At 44.9% G+C, this 23021-nt stretch overlaps 1 protein-coding gene across 1 annotated transcript; it reads left to right on the top strand.

The window, feature by feature from the left end:
- The first annotated feature begins 2398 nt into the window (after positions 1-2398).
- MAB21L3 (mab-21 like 3) lies at positions 2399-18604 on the top strand. Its single transcript, XM_075491794.1, has 6 exons — positions 2399-2574; positions 7034-7174; positions 10475-10766; positions 13612-13793; positions 14579-14773; positions 17634-18604. Exons 1-6 carry the CDS (start codon positions 2527-2529, stop codon positions 17865-17867), a joined length of 1092 nt encoding a protein of 363 aa, XP_075347909.1. The 5' UTR covers positions 2399-2526; the 3' UTR covers positions 17868-18604.
- The last annotated feature ends 4417 nt before the right edge of the window (positions 18605-23021 follow it).

The following is a 23021-nucleotide window of genomic DNA, read 5'->3' as shown; positions in this document are numbered from 1 at the left end:
ATCTGCCTCTACTTTTCTCTTGTGTTCTGTGCTGTCTGGTCCTCATGTAACAAATGACAGTCCCTGTGATGTCTGTTTTCCTTGGTGAGGTCAAGACTGGCTGCTGTCTCCCATACCACCATGCTGCTTTTCCCTTTAGAGAAGGGCCTATCGCTACTCTAAGCTGGACTGTATTTTGCTGTTGGTGTAAGGGCCTTTATCGGTTGCAGTATTTTCTGTCAGTCAAACAGCACTCTTCTCATCCTGTAAGTAGCATAATAAAATCCATAGGCACTCAGTGCAAGTTGTCCATCTGCTATGATCTCCTGTATCCAATGCTTGTAACTGCTTTTCTCCTTCTTTCTTTCTTTGGATTCACTGAAGTCCAAGGAAATTATGAAGCAGCAAATTCTTACAGCTGGAGCAAGTTTTCGGAGTTGAGAAAAACCTGTGTTTGATGTTACATTTGATACTGGATTTCCTGTTGCTTTTTCCTCAGCCATCTCCCCTTGTATCTCCTTAACAGTGATGGTAAGGGAGAGTTAGTTATTCTCTTCAGATGGCAGGAGCAGGCAGGAACTGTTGCTCAGATCTTTGGATTACAGCATAAACTTGGACTTGAACTTAAATAAGCTTGAACATAAAACAAAAAGACAGCCCTTCTCCAAGGCTTTATGCCACCTTCCCTCACTATGAGGAGGGGAAGCCGGGGACATCCAGACCCTCTTGGAGAAGTGCTTCCCAATATAAAAAGGGTTATAAACATAAGGTGTGTTACTGTATACAAGAAAAATGACCAAAACCATATTCTTCATCTGTCTGCCAGCACCTGTGACTCTGGACAGCTGTCACGAGGAGAGACCTTATAGGTGCAAGAAAGTGAGACCCTTAATCTCCCCTTGCTTCCTAATACACATCTGAGGTTCTGGGTATTGAAGTAATGTATGGTAGGGTTGAGGAAATTGTCTTCTGTATGTACAGCTAGCTGCCTGAGGGGGCACAAAGGATTTAATGTTTTAGGGACACTTTTAATGGAATCTGACTATTTAAAAGGCTCATTCTCCTCCCTTGTACACTCTGCTTGGACTTAAGCCCATACAACCTGCCCCTACAAGTCCTTCCTAACCTATTGTTCCACTCACCTTCTTTCAGATCCTGCCTTTTGTCTGGCTTCCCCAGCAGAGCTCGCATACACTGAAAGATAGCCAGTAAGTCTTGAAGCGAGCCAGGATGAGGTATGGTTCCCTAAAAATTGGGGGGCTCATCTTTTTCAGTGCCCAACTCCCATGGAAGCTGGTTTGGGAAGTAAATGCCTACGTGTCTTTGTGAAGGAGTCCCCAAGTCCCTCAGCAAAAAGATGAAGGCAGATGCCTGGGAGGCACAAAGAAAGGTTTGATTTGTAGATTCTCGGGAATCGGATCTCCTGCAGGTACTGGTACTCCATTAATGTACTTAGTATTTGACCGTTAATAAGGAACATCATGAAGGATAACTAGCAACAACAGTGCCTGCCCTGAGGTAGCACCCAGTGCCTACCCAGGTGCTGCCTTTTGCCAGCTGCTGTAGAGGTAATAAATCAGTCAAGGGATGCCAAAGTTCAGTTTCCAGGGGGAAATAATGATTTTACTCAAAAGTGGAGTGTTCCTTCCTTAATAAGGGACACTTAGCAGTATGGGATCTCGTCTCTATTCTCTGTCACTCCCTGACATGTGCTGATGTACCCTTTTTTCTAAAAGCCACCAACCCTCACTGGATCAATGAGGCCTGATCAATTGTTTTTCCCTCTGAATTATCCATATGGGGTTGTTAGCTGAGCTGCTGGCAGAAAACGAGAGACAGCTTTCTGTCTGTTTACTGTAAAGAAAGCTAAGCAAACTACAGGAGGGGACAGGCTGCAGGATATTTACTGTCAATACAGCCGGAGAGAGAAAGGAGATATAAGGAGAGGGGAGGAGAGGGGAGCAGAGGCTGCAGACTGCAACCCAAATGAATGATCTGAGTGTAAAAATACCCATGCAGTTTCAGACGGAAAGTGGGTGGATTGAAGTCAACAAGGGATAGCTGAGAGTGTTTAACAAATGCTTTAGTGAAGGGCTAGTGAAGCAGGGAAGTACTTGTGGCACACAAAATAATAATGCTGTGCATGAGCATACTGAATCTGCAGCGCAATCTGAAAGGCACTTCCAGATCTGCCCTGAGACAGAGCAGTAGCTGGGATATTTTTGCATGTGCCTGCATGCAAGACCCACCGTTTAAAAGTAGTAAGATGAATAATAATGATTGAACTTAGAAAATAATAATTGGAGCTAGGTTTCTGAAGCAGCTGGATGTCACCATTGTAACTCAGACCAGAAGGTTTTTTTTTAAATAGGCATACTTCCTTGCTTCTCTCTCCTCTTCCTCATCCACAGAGCAATTAGGTGACCTGAGCTTCACAGGGCAAGAAGGCTCTGAGCAGCTCACTCTGAGTGCCCCTCTACTTCCAGAGGCAGGTGAACGAGTGAAGAGTGAATTCACACTTTAGAGAGCAGCGAAGACCATCTTGCCATGAAACCATTCACAGATGAAGATGTAGAAATCTACATCCAGAGCAAGGTAAGGCTTTATCTGTCCAGATTTTCTGTCTCCCACACTAGGTGTTGATTCTGAAGGGTGCCAAACTTGACAGTTAGTTGCTTGCCTGCTGTCTTCATTTCTGAGACAAGACTGGGTGAAGTTTCATGAGAACTGTATTTCTAATGAGATTTCTAGGTTTCTGTTGCAGAATGTTATCAGGCATCTCAGCTGGTAGCCTAATTTTTCAAGGTGCTTGTCCTCCTCTTCTTCAGATGTCCTGAATTTTTGCTCCCAATCTGGAATTCCAGATGTGAGACTAGCTGTAATTGCCAGCATTTAATCTAAGGAAAGGTCCTTACCTCTCTCCTTGTCCAGTGGTCTTGGCTTGACAGAAACATGACCGAAACCACACCAGGGGTTGCCTCTAAGAAAGATGCATGTAATCTTTCTCTAGAAAGAGAAAGAAAGAAAGAGAGAGAGAGAGAGAGATATTGTTGGAATTCACCCATCGGTCTGTCACCTCAGCTAAGGATACTTCGCTATACACCATGATTAAAATAACATGCCTCATTAGCACATGCAGGCTGGAACCACATTTTCTATTTTATGAGATATTCCAGCATTTGATTTTTTTTTCCCCTTATGAAATGAAGTAAAACAGAATAAAATCATCAATTAAACAATACTGTTTAATAAAAGTAACTCTAAGTGAGCCATAACATTTTTTAAAGCTGACATGTTTCATCACAGTACTTAGCTAGTTCCTATTTTATAGTCTGCTTTCCCCAACAAAATGCAAGACACCAAAATGAAAAATCATTTCAAAATGGAAAACTGTAAGGCATTCTTTTCTGTAAGGGGTGAAATATTCTAGTACCATGAAGGGGCTGGTAAGAAAGGTTTGTTTTCTCTATGGAAATGTTTTGGTGACAAGTAGATGTATTTCTGTGAGAACTTTCATTTTCAGCCATGCAGTGTTGTGCGCCGGAAAATCATTCCATGAGAATCTGTTCAGTGAGCCATAATAGTGAACACTTCTCTGAAGATTTATAAAGCGGAGCTACAAAGGAGGGAACAGAGGGAAGCCATACACAGGAAGATGCTCATATGACTGCCATAAGCACAAGGAACAGAAGCAGAGCGTAGTTAAGTGAGGCTCATAGTTGCCAATATTTTAGGTTCTACTGAAACTCTGTTTTCTAGCAGCCTTCTATGGCTGGATTCCTAGTTTCTGCCTGCTCCTGAATCTCCTGTCCAAGTGAGGCTGCCTAATCTTCAGGCAGCCCCAGATCTGCTTGTCAAATGCTGCCTGGTTTTGAAAATAGGTCAACCACCTGGTGCAATGAATCTCTATGATACCAAAGATTTCTTTCTTAAGCCACTCAGCAAAGGAAAAACTCAAGTTGCATATGGAGTGAATGTGACTGGGTAAATAAGAACAAGCCCAAATGTTCTTAACAATCCCCAGTAAATCCCAGTCCTGCTTCCTTCCTCCATAGTAAAACCTTAATTGACATTGTTGTTCTGGTTTTGTGCATTTGTTTTGGCATGACTTCCAAAGTTAAGGCCTGGTAAGGGGAATGCCAGTAGGTGGTAGAAGTGGCTGTCCAACAAAGAGCTTATTCTGTCTCTTCTCCCAACATGTCCGTGCTGGCGCTAAAGACGTCTTAGATAAATGCCTTGGCTCTTCAGAAGCTGCATTCACTCACTCATATTCTGTCTTCTGATTTTTACGCCTTCTCTTCTGTAGTAAGGTTGTATCTCCCAATAGCATGACTAGGGAGCCAACTGTGGTTAGCAACAGTTAGCACCATCTGTCACATGCCCTTTGTTCTTTTATCCCTGCCCCAGTGATGAGGAGTACATGCAGAAAGAGGCGTTTAGTGATACCTCCCTTAATAGGGTTTTTGAGAGTCTATACTCTCTTAAAGATTTCATGACAACTGCCATAGCCTTGCCAGTAGGTGATGAAGGCACAATTAAATGAGGCCAGGCTGGGCTGGATGGATTCTCCCAGGATACTGGAGATGGCAGAAAGTGTTTCTAGCAGGTGCCCCTTAGAGAGAACGTAGCATAAGCAATAGATACAGGGGCACTCTTAGACTGCCGTTTGAGCTGACCCACAGTGATTGTATACTTTCAGCAGAAAAAGTCTGGGTTTTGTGTCTAAAAGCTCTTACAGGCGGACAACTTTCTCCACCACTCACACCATTTGCTTCTTGGAGAAACCATTAGGTGTCTTGTTGAGCAAGTCAAGCTTATTGGACTGCTCTAAGGAGTTCTTCTGGATGAGCAAAAACATGGTGGAGAAAATAGCTATTGTTACAGATGGAGAAGTGCCATAAATGAAAACTGAGATGAGGAGGTGAAAATGAACATGGGCTAAAATTTTTCAGTATAAATTTTCTTAAAAGTACTTGTAAGCTAGCTAAAACTTGTCTCAGAGAACAAGGATGAATTGGGATGAGGAGGAGGGTGAATTACTAGGGAAGTTAAAGGTATTATATAAACATAAGGAGCTATGTGTTGTTAACACAGCAAAGAATCAGGATGTCAAGAGTAGATGAGAGCCCAGCGAAGGGAATATGATGCTGCTGTCTGATGTATTTTCCACTTGCAAAAACTGTCCAGGCTCAGTAAAAATTTCGTTAACTTTGCTGGCTGAGGAAGAGGTATTCAAACTCTGCTCATCTTCAAGTTCAGTGTAAGTCAATTGCTCTTCATTGGTTAATTTGATGTTAGGCAAGCACTAGTTCTTTTTAGTCCATTGTATGGTCCATTGTTGTGAAGAAGTGCGGCTATTTGTCACCTCCCAGGGCTTGGGGACACATTTCAACACACTTGAGTGTTTTGTCTGACAGTTCAGCATTTGACATAAAGGTGTCCATTTGGACTTTTAATGAAGTGCTTGTCAGTGCTATTTTCTAAAGGGGAGAAAAATGTTGCTTAAGATGCTGAAGCAGATGCTAAGCAAGCAGGACACGAGCTTTAGAATAGAATCACAGAATGGTTTAGGTTGGAAGGGACCTTTAAAGATCACCTAGTCCACCCCCCCTGCCATGGGCAGGGACATCTTTCACTAGATCAGATTGCTCAAACCCCCATCTAATCTGACTTTGAACACTTCCAGGGATGAGGCATCCACAATTTCTCTGGGCAACCTGTTCCAGTGTCTCACCACCCTCATTGTAAAAAATTTCTTCCTTATGCTTTTGCTTCCTTTTGCTTTGGTCTTTGATAATAACACAAGACTGTAGCAATTATGTTTGACTGTGGCAATTATACTTGATCATTCACTTTAGCCAAGCTGTTAATGATCTAAACACTCTTGTTTCATGCCTGCAAATAGCCCAACTGGGGTTTAGTTCTAGCTTCAGGTGGGTTTTCATTTTCTGATCTAGTCCTTTCAAATGTCTCATCTGTTTCTGAATTTTGTTCTTGCCTCCAAATAATGAGAGTTAGTAGAATATGATGAGGAAAAATAAAAAGCAAGAAGGAATTAAAGCAAGAACTTAAACCAAATGAGATAAAGCATTAGTATGCAAAAAAGCACAGTAAATGGTCTTCATCTCTCACTCTGCATAGGTAATTCTGGATGAATAAGTAATGAGGAATATTTTCATGAACGTCATTAACAGTAGCTGAATCTCCTCCTCACTTTGGTGAATGTGTAAGGATCTTTGGGAAATATTTAAATGTCCTTTACTAACATGGTTCCTCCATGTTCCTCCTGTTGAATCTTCTTGTTCAGATTTTGACCATCCCCTTATGCTCTATTCATTTTAGTAGTATGTGAAGTTTCAGGTTCATCTGTATTTTTGAGTTGTCCATGCTTCATCTTAGTCCGTGCAAGACACAGACCTTCCATTGAAATAATTTTTAATAAATAATTATGCTACTACTGCTTGAATTGAAGGACTATCCATCAAGTCACACAAACACCTAGTCCCCAGTGGGACTACGTGTGGAAAGATACCTTCTCACCATCTAGGAATGGACTATCATATGTACTTCAGATATGAAGACAGTATGGATACTTTCAGCATATTATGTAGGCATCTAAATGCTAATGCACAGGGTATCTGTAATTCTTGACGTCTTGTCAGCTCTTCAAATGAAACATATCCTGGCTCCAAGAATGGCAAGTATATGCAGGGGAATAGCTGGGTATTCTGCATCAAAATGGGTAAAGAATGAGACCGTAGCTGGTTGATAGCAAACTTATCCATGAAATGAACTCCTTCCCTTCCATCCAATGGTACTGGCATGGAAATATCAATTAATGCTCAGCAGTCTTGAGTATTGGTCCTTCTGTGTTCACAAGCAAGAGCTCTGCTTCATGGTAAGTTGGTTGTAACATACAGGGAATGGTAAGTTTTATTCCCAGTGCAGCACAGGCACACACGTTTCAGGATGCTTTCAGTCAATTGTCTGTTTTCTGTTGGAGACAAAGACTGCAGTTACCTATAATATGAAGTGTCTTTCTTGGAACTAACAGGTGGAACGGCGACATTATCTGGTTTCCAAAGCAGTGGAGGAAGTGCAGAAAGTCATCCAGCAACTGACTGCAGAAATCAGCTATAAGGCCACGCGATTCCAGGCTATCTCCAACTCTGGCATTAACAATGAGAATATTAAGGTATGAACAATAGCTCTAGTATACTCTCTGGCAGCTTGTAGGCAGTCAGTAAGTGATTTCTCCATTGTATAAGTGCCTGTATGGACAGGTACCTCGCCCAAAACGCCAGAGACGATGTATTGGCACTTCACTGTGTAAGTTCTAATGACTGACTGGGTTGTAGGGGCTTACTCATGGACATCTTACAACTAGAGGAGCCTCAGAGAGGGCCGGATAAATCAGGCAGAGCCTCTTTTTACAGCTGCTGCTTTTACAAAGAGAATCTATTGCCAGAGCTGTCAATCTGCAAGCAGAAGCCAAAGCTCTTTGGGAGACAGAAAGAAAAACTTGTACAGCAGTAACATGAGAAGAAAAAAATACTCATGCCTTCATGAGCTATGACTCATATTTTTCACAGGTGGAAAACCTGTCAACTCACTAAAAAAAAGAAAAAAAAATAATCAAAAATTCTTCTTCTGCTAAAAACATTAGAAAGCTCCTTCAGAAAAATATGGGGTTTTTCTTGGTCACAGATTGGAACTTCTTTTTCACAGGGAAGAAATATGCTTATTGGTGGGAGAAGTTAAATGCCTCCCCATTTTAGACCATCAAATACCAGAATAATAATGTCCTATCCCAGCTGTGACAGGAGAAGACTGGTTATTTCCTGTGACTACTTAACACAAGAATAACTACTGTAAGGATATAAGAAACAATCATAGCAATGGCAACTTCAGATGAAAATGATCTTTTTCATCTGAAGTAGTTTACGTACTCTAGCTATGTCAACCCTTACACTAAAATGCAGCCAGTTATGGATCAAAACACACCAAACACGTAAAAGCATGAGGCAACTTTTGCAGCTGTCTAGGATTGAAAGGGGAGAACTCTGTGTGTATCAAGCTGCTGAAAGGATATGGAGGTGGAGGCAGGATATAATCATCCAGTCTGAAGTGTGGCTATTGCTCTGGGGACAGAAACATTCAGATTTATATCTTTCCTGGAATTTCGCATATCCCAGGGCATGTGGCCTTGCCAGTAGGAATGACCACAGTGATATAAAACGGTGCCACATCTTGGGCCACGTGTTCCTTAGTGCCACAGTCTGCCATCCACCTCTCATGCTGGAACAAACCTGCTTGGCTAATGAAGTCTGACAAGACCAGGGTCAGGGTAAAATTGCTGTTCTGGAGAGCAAAGCAGAACAAAACCAAGGCAATCTATTCTGAGCAGTAATTTTGTATTACAGTAGGCTGATCTGAACAACCTCTGTGTAAAAGGAATCCCCAAAATTTATTTTCTTAAAAAGTAGCAGATTCGTTATTCATACTGAACCGAACCCCTCGCTATAAACTTTTCAGAACTTTCAGCTTCTGATTAAAAGGACTTAATTTAACATGGTGAGGGGTCTAGATTTATTGAGAAGCTACAAGCCTCCTTCTAAATAGGCTCAGTGGGGAACATAGAAGAAAAGTCTTTAGAGATTCAATGTTTTTCTGTAACCCAAGGGACAAGGTCAAAATCTTTAATAAGAAATTTGAAATAAAATTCAGATGGACACAATGGAATATTGTATTTTTAAAACGTTTAAGTGTTTGGTTTTAGTTGTGGCCCACCATTTTTGCAGCTGTCAACTCTGCAGGGCTGATGCAAAGGCTGTGGAGGCTTCAGTAAGGTGTCATGAGCAGGTTAGCATCCAGAGTAATTACTAGTACAGCACTGCCCAACAGTATTGCCAAGTGTTTAACTCTGTAACCATGGCGGGGGGGTGGATTTTCCTTTTAACAAATAGGCTCGAAGAAAGCTTGAAGCTTTGCTCTGTGAATGAATGACCTGGCACATGCTTTCTCTCTGGTCTGTGTCCTTCTTGTTTTTCTTTCTGCTTCTCTCAGGATCAGCCAGCTTTACTGGCCAAGTGGTCAGCTATGCTTCGGGGGAAGCGCCCATTCCACCCATCCATCCAGGTACAAAGCCTTCCTGCCACCTGGTGCCTGTGGGTTTGTGTGCCTGCTTCCTCCTCGCCCACCCTCTTCTCCAGACATCTTCACCCACCTAACCGATCCTCCCATGACTATTTCATCCTCTCCACAAGAGACTTGCTTTTTTGCTCAAAGCATAAATATTTTGTTTCTAACCTAATGCTTCTGCCTCCCCGGGATATCCTGGCCAGGATCGCAAGAATGAGGCTATATTTAATTTCCCCAGCATACTGCAGGCAGGTTTTTAATACAGCAAAATTAGCCATAAGTTACACACCCCAGAATTTGAGGCTCTTGTTCAAGCCTGTGACTTGCTGGGGCCCATGGTCTGCATATGGTGCATAAGACCATTGTGTGACAGAGCATAGGTGTGGGACTGGAATTTGTTTAGACCAAGAGGACACCAGCTGCCCAGCTTTACAGTGCCGTCCCCAGCCTTGTGATTTCTGGTGTTTCCTGGTAAGTCCCAGGTGGAGGAGCCTTGTGACTTCTATTTGAAGGCATTCACATGACACCTGCAGCTCTTCCCTTTCAAATCTGTTGGGTGCCGGTGCATACAAGTTGGCATCTTGGTATGGGAAGGAATGGTTGTTTATCTGCAAATGTGGCCGAGGCAATGAGATGAGCAGTAACTGCATGACAGCCATTGTATTTTTGCCTTCTGGAGCCTAGCACTTCGTTCCTGAGCTGCTCGCAGGATTTCTCAGCCCCACCAAACCTGACTTGTGCATGTCAGCTTGGTCTGCAACGTCATCCTTCCAGTATCCTTCTGCCTTTAGGTGGTTTATATTTGACAAAAGAAGGGCTTTCTGGTGTTTCCTTTGCCATTTCTGTGCTTCTTGCTGGCCATCTTTTGTATTTCAAATCTCTTGCCAGGGAGCAGAGAAGACCGGCTGCTCCCTGTGGGAAAGGAAGCCAGGAGGTGAGCGTGACAACACGGCAGTGCCTGCCCCATGGTCCCCCAGGGAGGCAGACCTAGGGAGGGCAGCTGGGGTCAGCCGAGAGTCTGGATGCAATTGCAGGCTAGGAATAACAAGGAATGGGGGAAACCATGGCAGGTGTGGTGGCAAATCAGTCAGTGTGCTCTTGCCTTCTATGGGCCATAGCTGACACATCGGACTCCTTCTAAAACAATTTCCTTTTAGTCTGTGTACTTCCAAAGTAACCCTCAGACAGGCACGGAACAGGTCCTGGCTGTAATCAATTACTCCCATCATACCGTGGCCTTTCCTTCTCTCCAAAGCCCCCAGTTTTACCTATTGCTTCCTTAACCCTCTTTTCCTTACTCCAGGCTCATGGATCTGCCCTTGTCTCCTCTCTCAATCTCTCTGCACTCTCCTAGGTCTTAGCACCCAGCCAATTCCTCATCACAGTCCCTCTGCGCGGCCTGAGCGGGTACAGGGAATGCCAGGTACGGCACTGGCGTTATTACACCGTGCATGGAGCCAAGCTCCTCTCCTCCGTGCGGGACCCTGAGGAACTGCATCAATGGCTAGAGGTGGAGCAGTTCTCAAAAAGCCTTCAGCAGTGGCATGAAACGGATGTGAACATCGAAGGTGATCTGGTTCCAGCCAAAGTCCTTATCGTCTTCCGGGAGCTGGTGGAGAAGTCGATTATCTCCTGTAACCTCTCCAGTGAGTTTAGTGGGGACAGGTATAAGGGGAACTGACTGTCTTCTGCAGCTGGGGAAACCATCACACACACAAAGTATTTGTTTGGTTGACATGATCAAAAGTTAAAAAGCAACAAGCCCCTCCAAAATCAGGGAGCCTTTAGCCCATTTCAGTGATGCATGTAGACCTGCATTGAGGATAGAATTAAGTAGTTCTTGGCCTCTTCATACCCAAGATGTTTCTCCTTTGTTAGGAATTTGGGTAGCGTCTCCAGAAACATCACCCTTACAGTTCAGCCAAGATGCAACACAGATTTTCAGAACATCTAGGAATTTGTTTGGGAAAAATCTTTTTTCTACTACAGCAGCCACAATATATCTAGACTAGCAAGGAAGATATTATAGGAAAATTGGATACAGGGAAGATGCATAAGTCGGAGGAGAAAGTGCTTGAAGATGTTTATAGAACAGATAATGCTCTGGGGAAACCTTAGCTGCCCATAGCTTTCCGCATAGGGTGGTGGGAACTAAGCAGAAGGACTTCTACTTAAGCAAAGCCTGTTGGACAAGTACTCTTTTCCCCAGCGCCCAGGCTACTCCAGTCCCGTTCAGCAGAACTGGCCTCAGAAATTTAGCTTCCAGTAGTGGTGCTGATCCCTCTGTGAGCAATCCAAAGTGCCTGTTTATCTCCTGTGGCTATTTATACTAGAAGTGCTGATCATTGACATAATGCAATCAGTGGTGCATGCAACATGCCTTCATAGCTGCAACATCTGTAGCAAGATGCTGCCTGAACAGTGATCCTCATACTTAATTCTTAGCAGCCTAGAGGTGTGGTATAGACATCAGCTAACGCACACGTGGCTTGGTCCAAGCTAAATAGTCAATGTCCATCTTTTCACATTAAGATACTGTGACATGATCAAATCCAGACTGTGGTGCCTCCTCTCATGGCATGTTTCCAGGATGACTTTACTCATCAGCAGCCTGATACAGGTCTTCTGTATTCCAGAGAAATAGGAGCCATTTCCACTCATCTGACTGCACTCTGAATTTTAGTCACAGCAGAAAACATGTTAAAGTCAAGCTCAGCTAGATCATTGCATTCTTCCAGGAAATATTTGTCATCATAGAAGTGGAAAGGTTGATGGGAATGAAATTTCACCATTGAGGCTCACAGAAAAGACCAGATGGAATGGGCTTGCATATAAGGCTTTACTTATGTGAAAGTCATTGTGTTGAAATGAAAACCTGCCATTGTGTCTAGCAGCAGCACATCAAGTTGTTGAGCCAGGAGAGGTACTTCCAAGGGACCCAGGGAGTGATGTTTGGGCTGATGATTCTGATGCCTTTTTTGTAAGGCCGGCTGGGAGGAGACTGACACACAGCAGATGAGCTAAGATGAAGTCAGGAGGAGTAGTTACCATTTTTGTATGTTTTTGTGAAGAATGAACTTCCTTCATCCCACAGTACAATTAAAGTTACAAAAAATTTTCCCTGATTTCGTTGCTTCCCTGTTTTTTAATTCTTTGAGCACCAGCGAAACCAGTTTTTGAGGTGTCTCACCTTTCATTGGTGGAAAAATAGGTAGCACAATAGCAATGCTTTTGGAAATACTGTGAATGTATTTACATGCTGACACAGCAGTTGGTCTAATGCTTTTCAGCTGCTGGGGATCCCTGCTGAGGGCTTGGGAGCAGTACAGTTCCTGTTTTGGTGCCAGGCTTGGCTCAGCAGGGAAATAACATGCAGATTTTACTGAGGGTTATAAAGTTCTGGTTGGGATGGACTCCACTATTTGCAAGGTAATTCACCCCTGCGCTTCCTGGAAGAGATGCTAAATTACCATTGGGAGTAGGCAGATATTTCTTCTGCGAGGGTAGATGATGTTCATCACTGTCCCTTCAAGTCTGTTGTGCAGGCTCCTTGTGGAATTGCTCCTTAGCCCATGCCAGTCAAAATGAGGTGGGTTAACACACTACTATTTAACCAGCTTATGGTAATCTGCTCCGTCTTTTACTTCAGTAGGTTAGAGCATGATCATGCGATTGGCTCAAATGGCAAAGTTGAAGGGACAGCGATCCTGCCAGAGTGACAGAGAAAGCTGGGGACAGAAACTTCTTCCACAAACACAGCTGTGGACCAACAGGAAACATCTCACTAAGTCCATTAGTTGCAGCTTTCATTCCTTTCTGCTCTCTTAAAGCACATTGTTCCTGGAGATGAGCCACTCTTCTTTCACTGAGGAAATTTCTTTCCTCCAAATCACCACAGAACTAACTCTTTTTGACACTCAGCAGTCCCAGTGAGGCAAGCAGTTAGCCCTTTTTGTACAACTGCTCTGCACAATAGGCCATAAATTCTGGCGTTGTCTTCTGTGCAAATGCATCTCCAGAAACAAAACTTACGGATACCCCACAAAACATTCTGAATGACTGGCACGGGTAAGTCATTTGGTCTGATCACGGGTTCTCTGAAGGAATAAGGAGATCTTTAGATATGGCATGTTCATCTGGTTCCCTCTAATCTGCAGTGATCTCCTTGTTGTATTGTTCCATTAGAAATGTTAGGTTTTACCAGTTGTCTATCTGTATTTTTAAGAAGCTGGTCCTAGGATTTAAGAGGACCCACAGAGGAAAACAAAAGCAAGGTAAAACTGAGAACTTAGTTATTCCTTCATCTTCTTCCTGTTCTCATTCCCCAGGGTAGATTACGATGATAACTTTTTTCTTATATTCTGCTTTGGGCACTGAAGAGAAAGTGTTAAGACAGAACAGTAGAACTGCAAGGCCCTACACAGCCCTTTGCTTGGCTTGTGGAAAAGGACATTTTCCTCTTTATTGTCTTCTCTTGCTGTTCCTTCACAGGTAAAGTGACGGTGCTGGAGAGCTTCAGCTCAGTGGTCCGGGTGGCTGTGGAGACCTCAGAATCTCAGGTCGAGGTGGAGCTGGTCCCTGCTGTGGAGATTCCAACTTGCTGGCCTGAGAAAGCCCGGTGGCCTCGTTGCCTTAAGCGTTGGCCTTCCCAGGAAAAAGTGCAGTGCATCAAGGTGAACAGTATAAAAAGCACTATTAACTCTGTGCCGGAATTTACCACACAGGTGTCTGACAGTGGTTTCCCAACTGAAGGACTGCATGGCAGGCAACAGCATGGTTGGAAGGTGTATCCTCTAGAGAAGTGATATTTCAAAATATTCTGTCAGATTTTATTGGGATTTTTTTCCCCCCTTACAGTGGTGAATTCTATGGAAGAAGAACTGAGTTAACTGTTTATTGCATAAGTCTCTTGCACACAGCTCTGCCTGTGTAGCTCAGTGCTGACGTGCATCATTCTTGCTGTTCTGCTCTGCCTCATGTAAGCCTTCTGCAAATGGGCTGCTATCGTAGAGTTTTCCCTCTGGCCTAATCGCATCTTTCCCTACAAAGCTCATGGCTGGATTCTGGCACTCCAGCTCAGCCCCAGCTGCCATGTTCCTGCAGGCCCAGTTATGCCTTCCAGTCCTGCACGACCTTCCTCTCATGCACGACCTGCTGCTCCGTGGCAAAGTGCCTGCAGAGCTGTGCCTCTGCTTTAGTAGCGCTGCTGGTACTGCACCTGATGGCTCTAGAGCTGGATCTCCTGGGAGTAATTGATGTCAGCACATGAGGAAACAAAACAAATTGCACAGTCATTTGACTAGAAATTAGGATGGGAGCATGACCCGTGTTTGCTGCCTCTGCTAACCCTGTTTAGAATACACTTTGAGAGATGTCATGTATCCTTTTTGTAACATCTCTGTGTTGCTCAGAGAAGTTTGCCTCTGATCTCATGCCACACTTCCCCTTTTGTCCACAGTCGCTTGGTTTTGACCTTTTGGCCCGCTCCAATTATCACTGGCAGCTCTGCTTCTCCCGTGCTGAGCATATACTCATGGAAGGACTTGATGAAGATGGTGGTTGTCGCATGAAGTGCTTCAGGGTCATGAGGCAGATGAAGGAAGATGTCTGGTGTGCTGGAAACAAGCCTGTCATCACAGCTTATCACCTTCAGGTAGGCATCACCGTGATACCAAGATACGGTCTCAGTATCTGTTACAGGGGCTTCCATGTCAAAATACCATGGTGTAAATCACTGAAGCGTCTATGTAACTTCTAAGGTAATTGTCAAAACTGCAGTACCATTTCATTACTTTACAGTGGCAAGAAGTTCAGTAAATATATGTTCCAAACCTCAACAACAAACTAAAGCCTATATGAACACTTATGATTGCAGCAACATAAATAATGTTAGAATTGAGGCCCCTGCTCTGTTTTGACTTCACATAGGCATTGTAATACTGTCTTTAATTGCATGGTTACCTCCTGCTTTTTGACTATCCCAGCTATCCATATCCATCTATCTGTCTGAAGGAAAATTGTGCATTTGTCTTTGTGGATGTGCACCAAACAAAATTCTCTTAGGTGAGCATTATTTCATGAATGAGGTGCAAACTGACAGTTCTGGTGTTGTTTCACCTGGGGTGGGAAGGGAAAAAAGAGGTAAAGGGGTGGTAGCATCCTCCCTGCATGTACTTCAGGGTTCAAGATGGCTTCAAACAACATTTGTGAAGAAGAGACAGACGGCTCTGCTATGACTGTCCCCCCACATCTGACAGCTGCAGATGCTGCCACAGGCAGCACCATTCATCAGACAGTAGAGCAATCCTGTTTTCTGGGCCTCCATCCTCCTGGAGCTTCCAGGGAGAGGCTGTTCGTCTCCCACCTTGAAGCCTCAAGCCACCAGGCTTCCACAGTAGTTACTGATCTCTTGGTGTCCAAAACCAAATGCAATGCCAAGATTTCTCCTAAAGAAAGGTTGTGACCATCAAATACTATTATAGTCATGGGACTAATCTAAGCCAAGATAGAGTCAAAAAAGAGATGACGAGGCTGGTTATAGCTTAGCAGAATGCAAGACTTCTCAGTGCTTGTAAGAACAACCTGGTGGAAAAACTGTCATAGGTAGGAGAAAGTGGAAAACCATTTAACCATTAGTAACGATCTCTTTCTCTGGCAAAAGGAGAAGAGGTGCAGGAAGTGCTGTTGCACGGACTCTTGATCAAAATAAAAAGCTCTTTAAAGCTCTTCAGTTTTTTACTGTAACTGTACTTCAGGCTTTTACTGCAAGAGAGGATTGGTTTACCAGGCAGAAGGAATGCTTCAACATTACTTCCTTTTAAAAAAAAAAAAAAAGAGAAATGAGAGAGAGAAACTGACAGTGGATAAACCAGCAGCTGAGCAGAGGCTTAGTGTTAGGTTTCTTCACATTATCAGGTTTCCCCTGTCAGAGGTATCCAACAATTATTATTAAAAAAGACTCCACATGAAAAAGGCCCTCTATGACAGAGAAAATCCTTCCCCCAGAAGTTGTGAAAGCCTTAGAGGAGCGAGTAAGTGCACTCATTATGCTTACCTCCATAGGAATGAAGTTCAAGATCAGGAAGTCTGAAAGACCTAGGTACATTTTGAAGGCCAAGTCTATGCCTCGGGTAGACAGCTGGCAGTTAGGGATGGTTCAGAAAATGCTGGGGATAGATCATCTGTTTGTCACCTGACTGGAAGAGCAGTGCTATTTTCCTTGCCTCCAGAAACTTCATTGCAACTGCTGCCCATGGATCTTGCTGAAGTACTTTTAGTGTGACGAAAGGTAACTGCTCTGCAAGTCTCCAAGGAGTAGCTCTCGTAGAGTTACAGCTTGATTTCCTCACTACATCTTTTGTTCCCTGGCAAGATTAAAAAAAAGTCTTTGTGGTTATTGCAGCTGCGAACAAAAAATTGTTCACATTTGAAAAGCTGTCTGAGAAGAAATTTGTTAGCAATACAACCATTGCAAGGCCTACTGGAGGAAAAAACCAAACAGGCAATCCAGAAGAGTGTGGCTTATTTTGATGAAATTCTACCTCTGAAGAAACAGAGGAGTTGAAGGCTGTAGTTCAGCCACGTCTCATAGCATCTGTGGATCTCTTTTTGGGTCACTGAATCTGCAAAATAAAATTGGGATTCAGAGGACAGTAAGGAACTTAGCAGAATTATTGAACCCAAGATGGGTGACGTTGTACTTTAAAAACTGATTTCAGGTTGACCAAGGCAGTCAGTATGGCTTTTTTTGTACAGTAAGTATAAGTACCTCAAGAAAATTGTTCTCAGTCATAGGAAAGTCTGAAAAATGCAACATGGGCAGCGTAAAAATAATAGTATAAGAGCAATAATCATATCCATTTTGTTATTTTAACTATGGATTTCTCGAATGTAAAATCACATAAAGTAAACTTGGGGGAACAGAACACAGCACATGCTGTAAGTAGCACATGTCAGAAAAAAAAACAGGCTGCACTTGACCAGAAAGCATGCCCTGCACCTGCAATAGTTGCTTGGAATCTCAATCTGTTTGGGGTGCAGATCTGTGCGCATCTTCAGCACAAATACAGCTGAAGCTAACAAATAATTATGTTAATCTAATCATTCTTCTCTCCCTCCTTGCACCTACTGGCTTCTACACTTGTATAATAGGCCATTTTCTACAGCCTAAAATGCCTGGCATTTCTACAGAGGCTCCTGCTGCAGGATGGCAAATAGGCTAAGATTATTTTAGCAAGACCATTTTCCTTGGGCTCCTGGCCCAGTCAATGGACAGGGGCTCTTCTGGGGAGAGATCCTAACCAGGCACATCAGAGTTGCTCTGCCTGATCCCCAGAGGAGGCTTTAGTTGTGATTCCTCCATTGCAGAAATGTTAACACAGGGAGACAGCAGTGCAAGTCTCTCTGATTTCCAAGGCTGTCAGCCATTTACCAGCACTAAAACTGCCTTAGTAAGCTATGTGAGCCCTCGACAGAACCTCTAACACCTCTTCTTTCCCATCTGCTTCTTGCAGACAGTGCTATTCTGGACGTGTGAAAAATACCCACGCACCAAGGATTGGCGCTGCTTCCCCGAAGCCTTTCTGAGGCTGGTGCAGAAGCTGCACAAGTGTGTAAGCCAGCACTTCCTCAAGCATTACTTTGTCAAGAACACCAATCTGCTCAAATATGCCAACACCAGTGACCTGGACCTGGTGGCCAGCAAGCTCGCAGTCTTCTTGGAGAACCCTGTATTCTGCCTGGACTAAGGCAGGAAAAGACCTCACCCCGAACCTGAGCCGCTCCCCCGCCTCCTCTCCCCACCTGTGGTTGTTCTTCGTGTCCTTCCAGTAGATGTTGCAGCTGGCTTTGTAAGACAGTTGGCACATGCAGTGTGAAAGAGAAGTGTCAAGCTGGCAGCAGTGGGCGGTGAAAACTGATGGGAGGTATCGCTTGATGCCCAGCTGATCTAATTTGCTTTCAGCAGTGACAGCCTGCCTGGAAGCTACAGCCAGTGAAACCCAACTTTCTGTGTCAGTCAGAGCACGCAACTGCCTTGTTCTCTGTCTCTAGTCTTGCGGCACCTAAGCAGAAAGACGGTGCAAAGAAGTCTTGCCCAGCTGCCTACCGGCTGTGTAACATAGCACATGTATTGTTGCTGCCTCCCCCTTTCTTACAAGGGCAGCGGGTTCAATTCCCTGCTCACCTCACAGGCCAGCTCTGCAGAGGAGCAGAGGAGCATTTCGGAAGCGTACTGAAGCTGGAAGCTTTCTCAGAGGCACTTCGATGCCTCCATCTCCAATTAAATGGGATTCTGCTCCAGCACAAAGATAACCATGCTGCTAGTGTTGAATAGCTCAAGGGAAGCAAGAGGAGGAACGGTGCATTTTGCCTCCTCCTCATTTTTCTCTCCTCCACTTCCATTTTTATTCCTGTTGTTTCAAATATGTTTTCTTCATGTTTGCCTTTGCCAGTTGCGTTAGTACCATACAACCAGGGGGCTTTGCCAGAGCAGATTTCACTCCCACGTGAAAGGAGGAGCAGGTCTTTCCCTAGTTGTTAGCACCCACGTATTTTTGGGTGGTGTACAGGAGGAGAATATTTTTCAAAGGCTGTTAGCTCCAAAACCCCCAGTGCTTTTAATATTACGGATGTTTAAAAAGAAAATCAGTTTTAGTGTTTCAAAAGAACAGAGTTCTAGAATGAGTATAAAGAATGTTGGTTTTAATGCTATTAAATCACTGAAACTAAACCAAAGTGGGCTTTTTTTTTTTTTCTTACACCTGCGTAGGAAAGTATCTCCTTCGCCAAGGGAGGTGGCAGAGAGGATTTGCAGTCCATACTCCAGGGATGGCCTACAAGATGACCATCCGTGGCAGAGCATCTCCCCCTTGTGTCAAATTGTGGTCTAACCATGCATCTTTAGCACAGCCTCTGCTTTCTGGCTTGATTTTGTACGCGGCAGTATGTTCACAAGTTCATGGGGCCTGATGGGATTCACCTCAGAGTACTGAAGGAGCTAGCGGATGTTACAGCAGGACCCCTCTTGATCATCTACCAAAGGTCGTGGGAGTCTGGGGAGGTCCCTGCTGACTGGAAGCTAGCCAATGTTATTCCAATCTACAAAAAGAGCATGGGGAAGAACACAGGGAACTGCAGACCTGTTGGGCTAACCTCAGTTCCTGGAAAAATTATGGTACTGTTGAAAGGCAAAGAATAATGCAATCATCAGGTACAGTCAACATGGGTTCACAATGGGAGAGTCCTGTTTAAGTAATGTGATACCTTTTTATGATAAGGTCACCCTCCTAATGGATGAAGGGAAGGCAGTAGATATAGTTTTTCTGGGTTTTAGTAAGGCTTTTGATACTGTCCCTCACAGCATCCTTCTGGACAAGTTGTCCAACTGTGGGATGAGCAGGTTCACGGTGTGCTGGGTGAAGAAGTGGCTGGAAGGGCAGAGCTCAAAGGGTTGTAGTGAATGGGGCTACATCTGGCCGGCGACTGGTCACCAGCGGTGTTCCTCAGGGCTCAATTCTAGGGCCGGTTCCGTTCAATATATTTATCAGTGATCTGGATGCAGCAGTTGAATGCACCATTAGCAAGTTTGCTGATGATACCAAACTGGGAGGTGCTGTTGACTCCCTTGAGGGACAAGATGCCTTCCAGAGGGATCTAGACAGATTGAAGCATTGGGCAATGATTAATGGGATGAAGTTTAACAAGTCCAAATGCCGGATTCTGCACCTAGGACGGAGTAATGCCAGGCACAAGTATAAATTGGGAGAGGAGGGCTGGAGAGCAGTCCTGCAGAAAGGGATCTGGGGGTGCTGGTCAACAGCAGGCTCAATATGAGTCAGCAGTGTGCCCTGGCAGCCCGGAGGGCAAACTGCATCCTGGGGTGCATCAAACAGCATAACCAGCCAGTCAAAAGAGGTGATTGTCCCACTGTACTCAGCACTGGTGCAGCCTCACCTTGAGTGCTGTGTGCAGTTCTGGGGCTCACAATTTAAGAAGAATGTGAAGGTCCTTGAATGCGTCCAGAGGAGGGCAACAAAGCTGGTGGAAGGGCTGGAAGGAATGTCCTATAGGGAGCAGCTAAGGACTTTGGGCTTGTCTGGCTTGGAGAAAAGGAGGCTGAGGGGCGACCTCATTGCTCTCTACAGCTTCCTGAGGAGGGGAAGTGAAGAGGGAGGTGCTGATCTCTTCTCCCTGGTATCCAGTGATAGGACTTGTGGGAATGGTTCAAAGCTGTGCCAGGGGAGGTTTAGACTGGACTTTAGGAAGCATTTCTTTACTGAGAGGGTGGTTAAACACTGGAACAGGCTTCCTAGAGAGGTAGTTGATGCCCCAAGCCTGCCAGTATTTAAGAGGCATTTGGACAATGCCCTTAATAACATGCTTTAACTTGGTCAGCCCTGAAGTGGCCAGGCAGTTGGACTAGATGATTGTTGTAGGTCCCTTCCAACTGAAATAGTCTAGTCTATTCTATTTGCTTCCTTAACCTTCACCCAAGTATAGGAGGAGGATTTCTTCTACAGTTAATGCTTTAGCAGAGAAGATACAGGTCAGGCAGGATCCCAGCTTCGTGGTCGTTCTTGCACTGGTCTCCTGCATGAGATCCCACTGTGTGCAGATCTGACCCTACCATGAAACCAACACTCTCTTTGCTCAGGACCTGGGAATACCCTTCAAGTTGCCTTTCCACATGCGTAACTACATTGTGTGGAACTGTTTTGAACAGGTAACTCTCTTGCTAAACCTTTGTTATCTGGGCTCGTTTCTAAATGGGGCACAAGTGGCAGTTTCATGATGACACACACCCCTCACCCTGTTAAAGCGTGGCTTTCCTGTTTCAGGCAAGCAGAGCTGTTTTGGTAAAAAGCAAAGAGATGCCAATCTGCCAAGCAGTCAGGCAGCCGTGACTATGAAGTAATGTCTCCTGTTTCATCTTGTTTTTGTTTGTGGTTGAAGGGCTAGCTTCTGAAGTTGGAGGATGGCAAAAGCAGTTTGAAAGGACAGTGAAAAATGTTCAGGGCTCTTAATCCCAAGTTTTATATTTTAGGGCCCTGATGCACGATTCATTTGGGATATAGTTGTGGCTGTTGAAGAATTTATCTCCCTTTGTAGCCAGGGTGAAAAGTGTTTCAGTGGTGATATCTTAACTTAGCTGCAGCTGTGTATCAGAGTCCTCAGTTGCTACAGTTCACAGCCTGCTGTGAAGTGAAATCGTGGCCATGCACTGTGTGCTGCAGAGCCACGAGGTGGAAGGTACTGCTGCTCTGCCAGGGCGGCAGCCCATCACAGCCAGGAATCATAGAATCATAGAATCATTTAGGTTGGAAAAGACCTATAAGATCATAGAGTCCAACCATTAACCTAGCACCACCAAGTCCACCACTAAACCATGTCCCTAAGCACCACATCCACTTGTCTTTTAAATGCCTCCAGGGATGGTGACTCAGCCACTTCCCTGGGCAGCCTGTGCCAATGCTTGACAACCCTTTTGGTGAAGACATTTTTCCTAAGATTCAATCTAAACCTCCCCTGGTGCAACCTGAGGCCATTTCCTCTTGTCCTATGGCTTGTTACTTGGGAGAAGAGACCGACCCCCACCTCGCTACAACCTCCTTTCAGGTAGTTGTAGAGAGCGAGAAGGTCTCCCCTCAGCCTCCCTTTTGCCAGGCTAAACAACCCCAGTTCCCTCAGCTGCTCCTCACAAGATTTGCTCTCTAGACCCTTCACCAGCTTCGTTGCCCTTCTCTGGACACGCTCCAGCACCTCAATGTCTTTCTTGTAGTGAGGAGCCCAAAACTGAACACAGTATTCGAGCTGCGGCCTCACCAGCACCGAGTACAATCACTTCCCTAGTCCTGCTGGCCACACTATTGCTGATACAAGCCAGGATGCTGTTGGCCTTCTTGGCCACCTGGGCACACTGCTGGCTCATATTCAGCTGGCTGTTGACCAACACTCCCAGGTCCTTTTCCACCAGGCAGCTTTCCAGCCACTCTTCCCCAAGCCTGTAGCGTTGCATGGGGTTGCTGTGACCCAGCTGCAGGACCTTGTACTTGGCCTTGTTGAACCTCATACAACTGGCCTCGGCCCATCGATCCAGCCTGTCCAGATCCCTCTGCAGATCCTTCCTCCCTTCAAGCAGATCAACACTCCCGCTCAACGTGGTCTCATCTGCAAACTTACTGAAGGGTGCACTCGATCCCTTCATCCAGATCACTGATAAAGAAAGATATTATTGTGTTAGGTTTACGGTTGGACTCAATGATCTTAAAGGTCTTTTCCAACCTATACGATTATGTGATTCTGTGATTAAACAGAACTGGCCCCCATACTGAGCCCTGGGGAGCACCACTTGTGACTCGCCACCAGCTGGGTTTAATTCCATTCACCACAACTCTTTGGGCCCGGCCATCCAGCCAGTTTTTTACCCAGCAAAGCGTACGCCTGTCCAAGCCATGAGCAGCCAGTTTCTCCAGGAGAATGCTGTGGGAAACAGCGTCAGAGGCTTTACTAAAGTCTAGGCAGACAACATCCACAGCCTTTCCCTCATCCACTACGCAGGTCACCTTGTCATAGAAGGAGACCAGGCTAGTCAAGCAGGACCTGCCTTTCATAAACCCATGCTGACTGGGCCTGATCATCCGGTTGTCCTGTACGTGCCGTGTGATGGCACTCAAGATGATCTCCTCCATCAGCTTCCCTGGCACTGAGGTCAGACTGACAGGCCTGTAGTTCCCCAGGTCCTCCTTCCAGCCCTTCTTGTAGGTGGGTGTCACATTTGCTAACTTCCAGTCAGCTGGAACCTCCCCGGTTAGCCATGACTGCTGATAAAGGATTAAGAGTGGCTTGGTGAGCACTTCCACCAGCTCCCTCTGTACCCTTGGGTGGATCCCATCCAGCCCCAT

Source organism: Mycteria americana, chromosome 1, assembly GCF_035582795.1.
Source record: "Mycteria americana isolate JAX WOST 10 ecotype Jacksonville Zoo and Gardens chromosome 1, USCA_MyAme_1.0, whole genome shotgun sequence".
NCBI classification, from domain to species: Eukaryota; Metazoa; Chordata; class Aves; order Ciconiiformes; family Ciconiidae; genus Mycteria; species Mycteria americana.
This window is presented reverse-complemented; position numbering and strand designations above follow the sequence as displayed.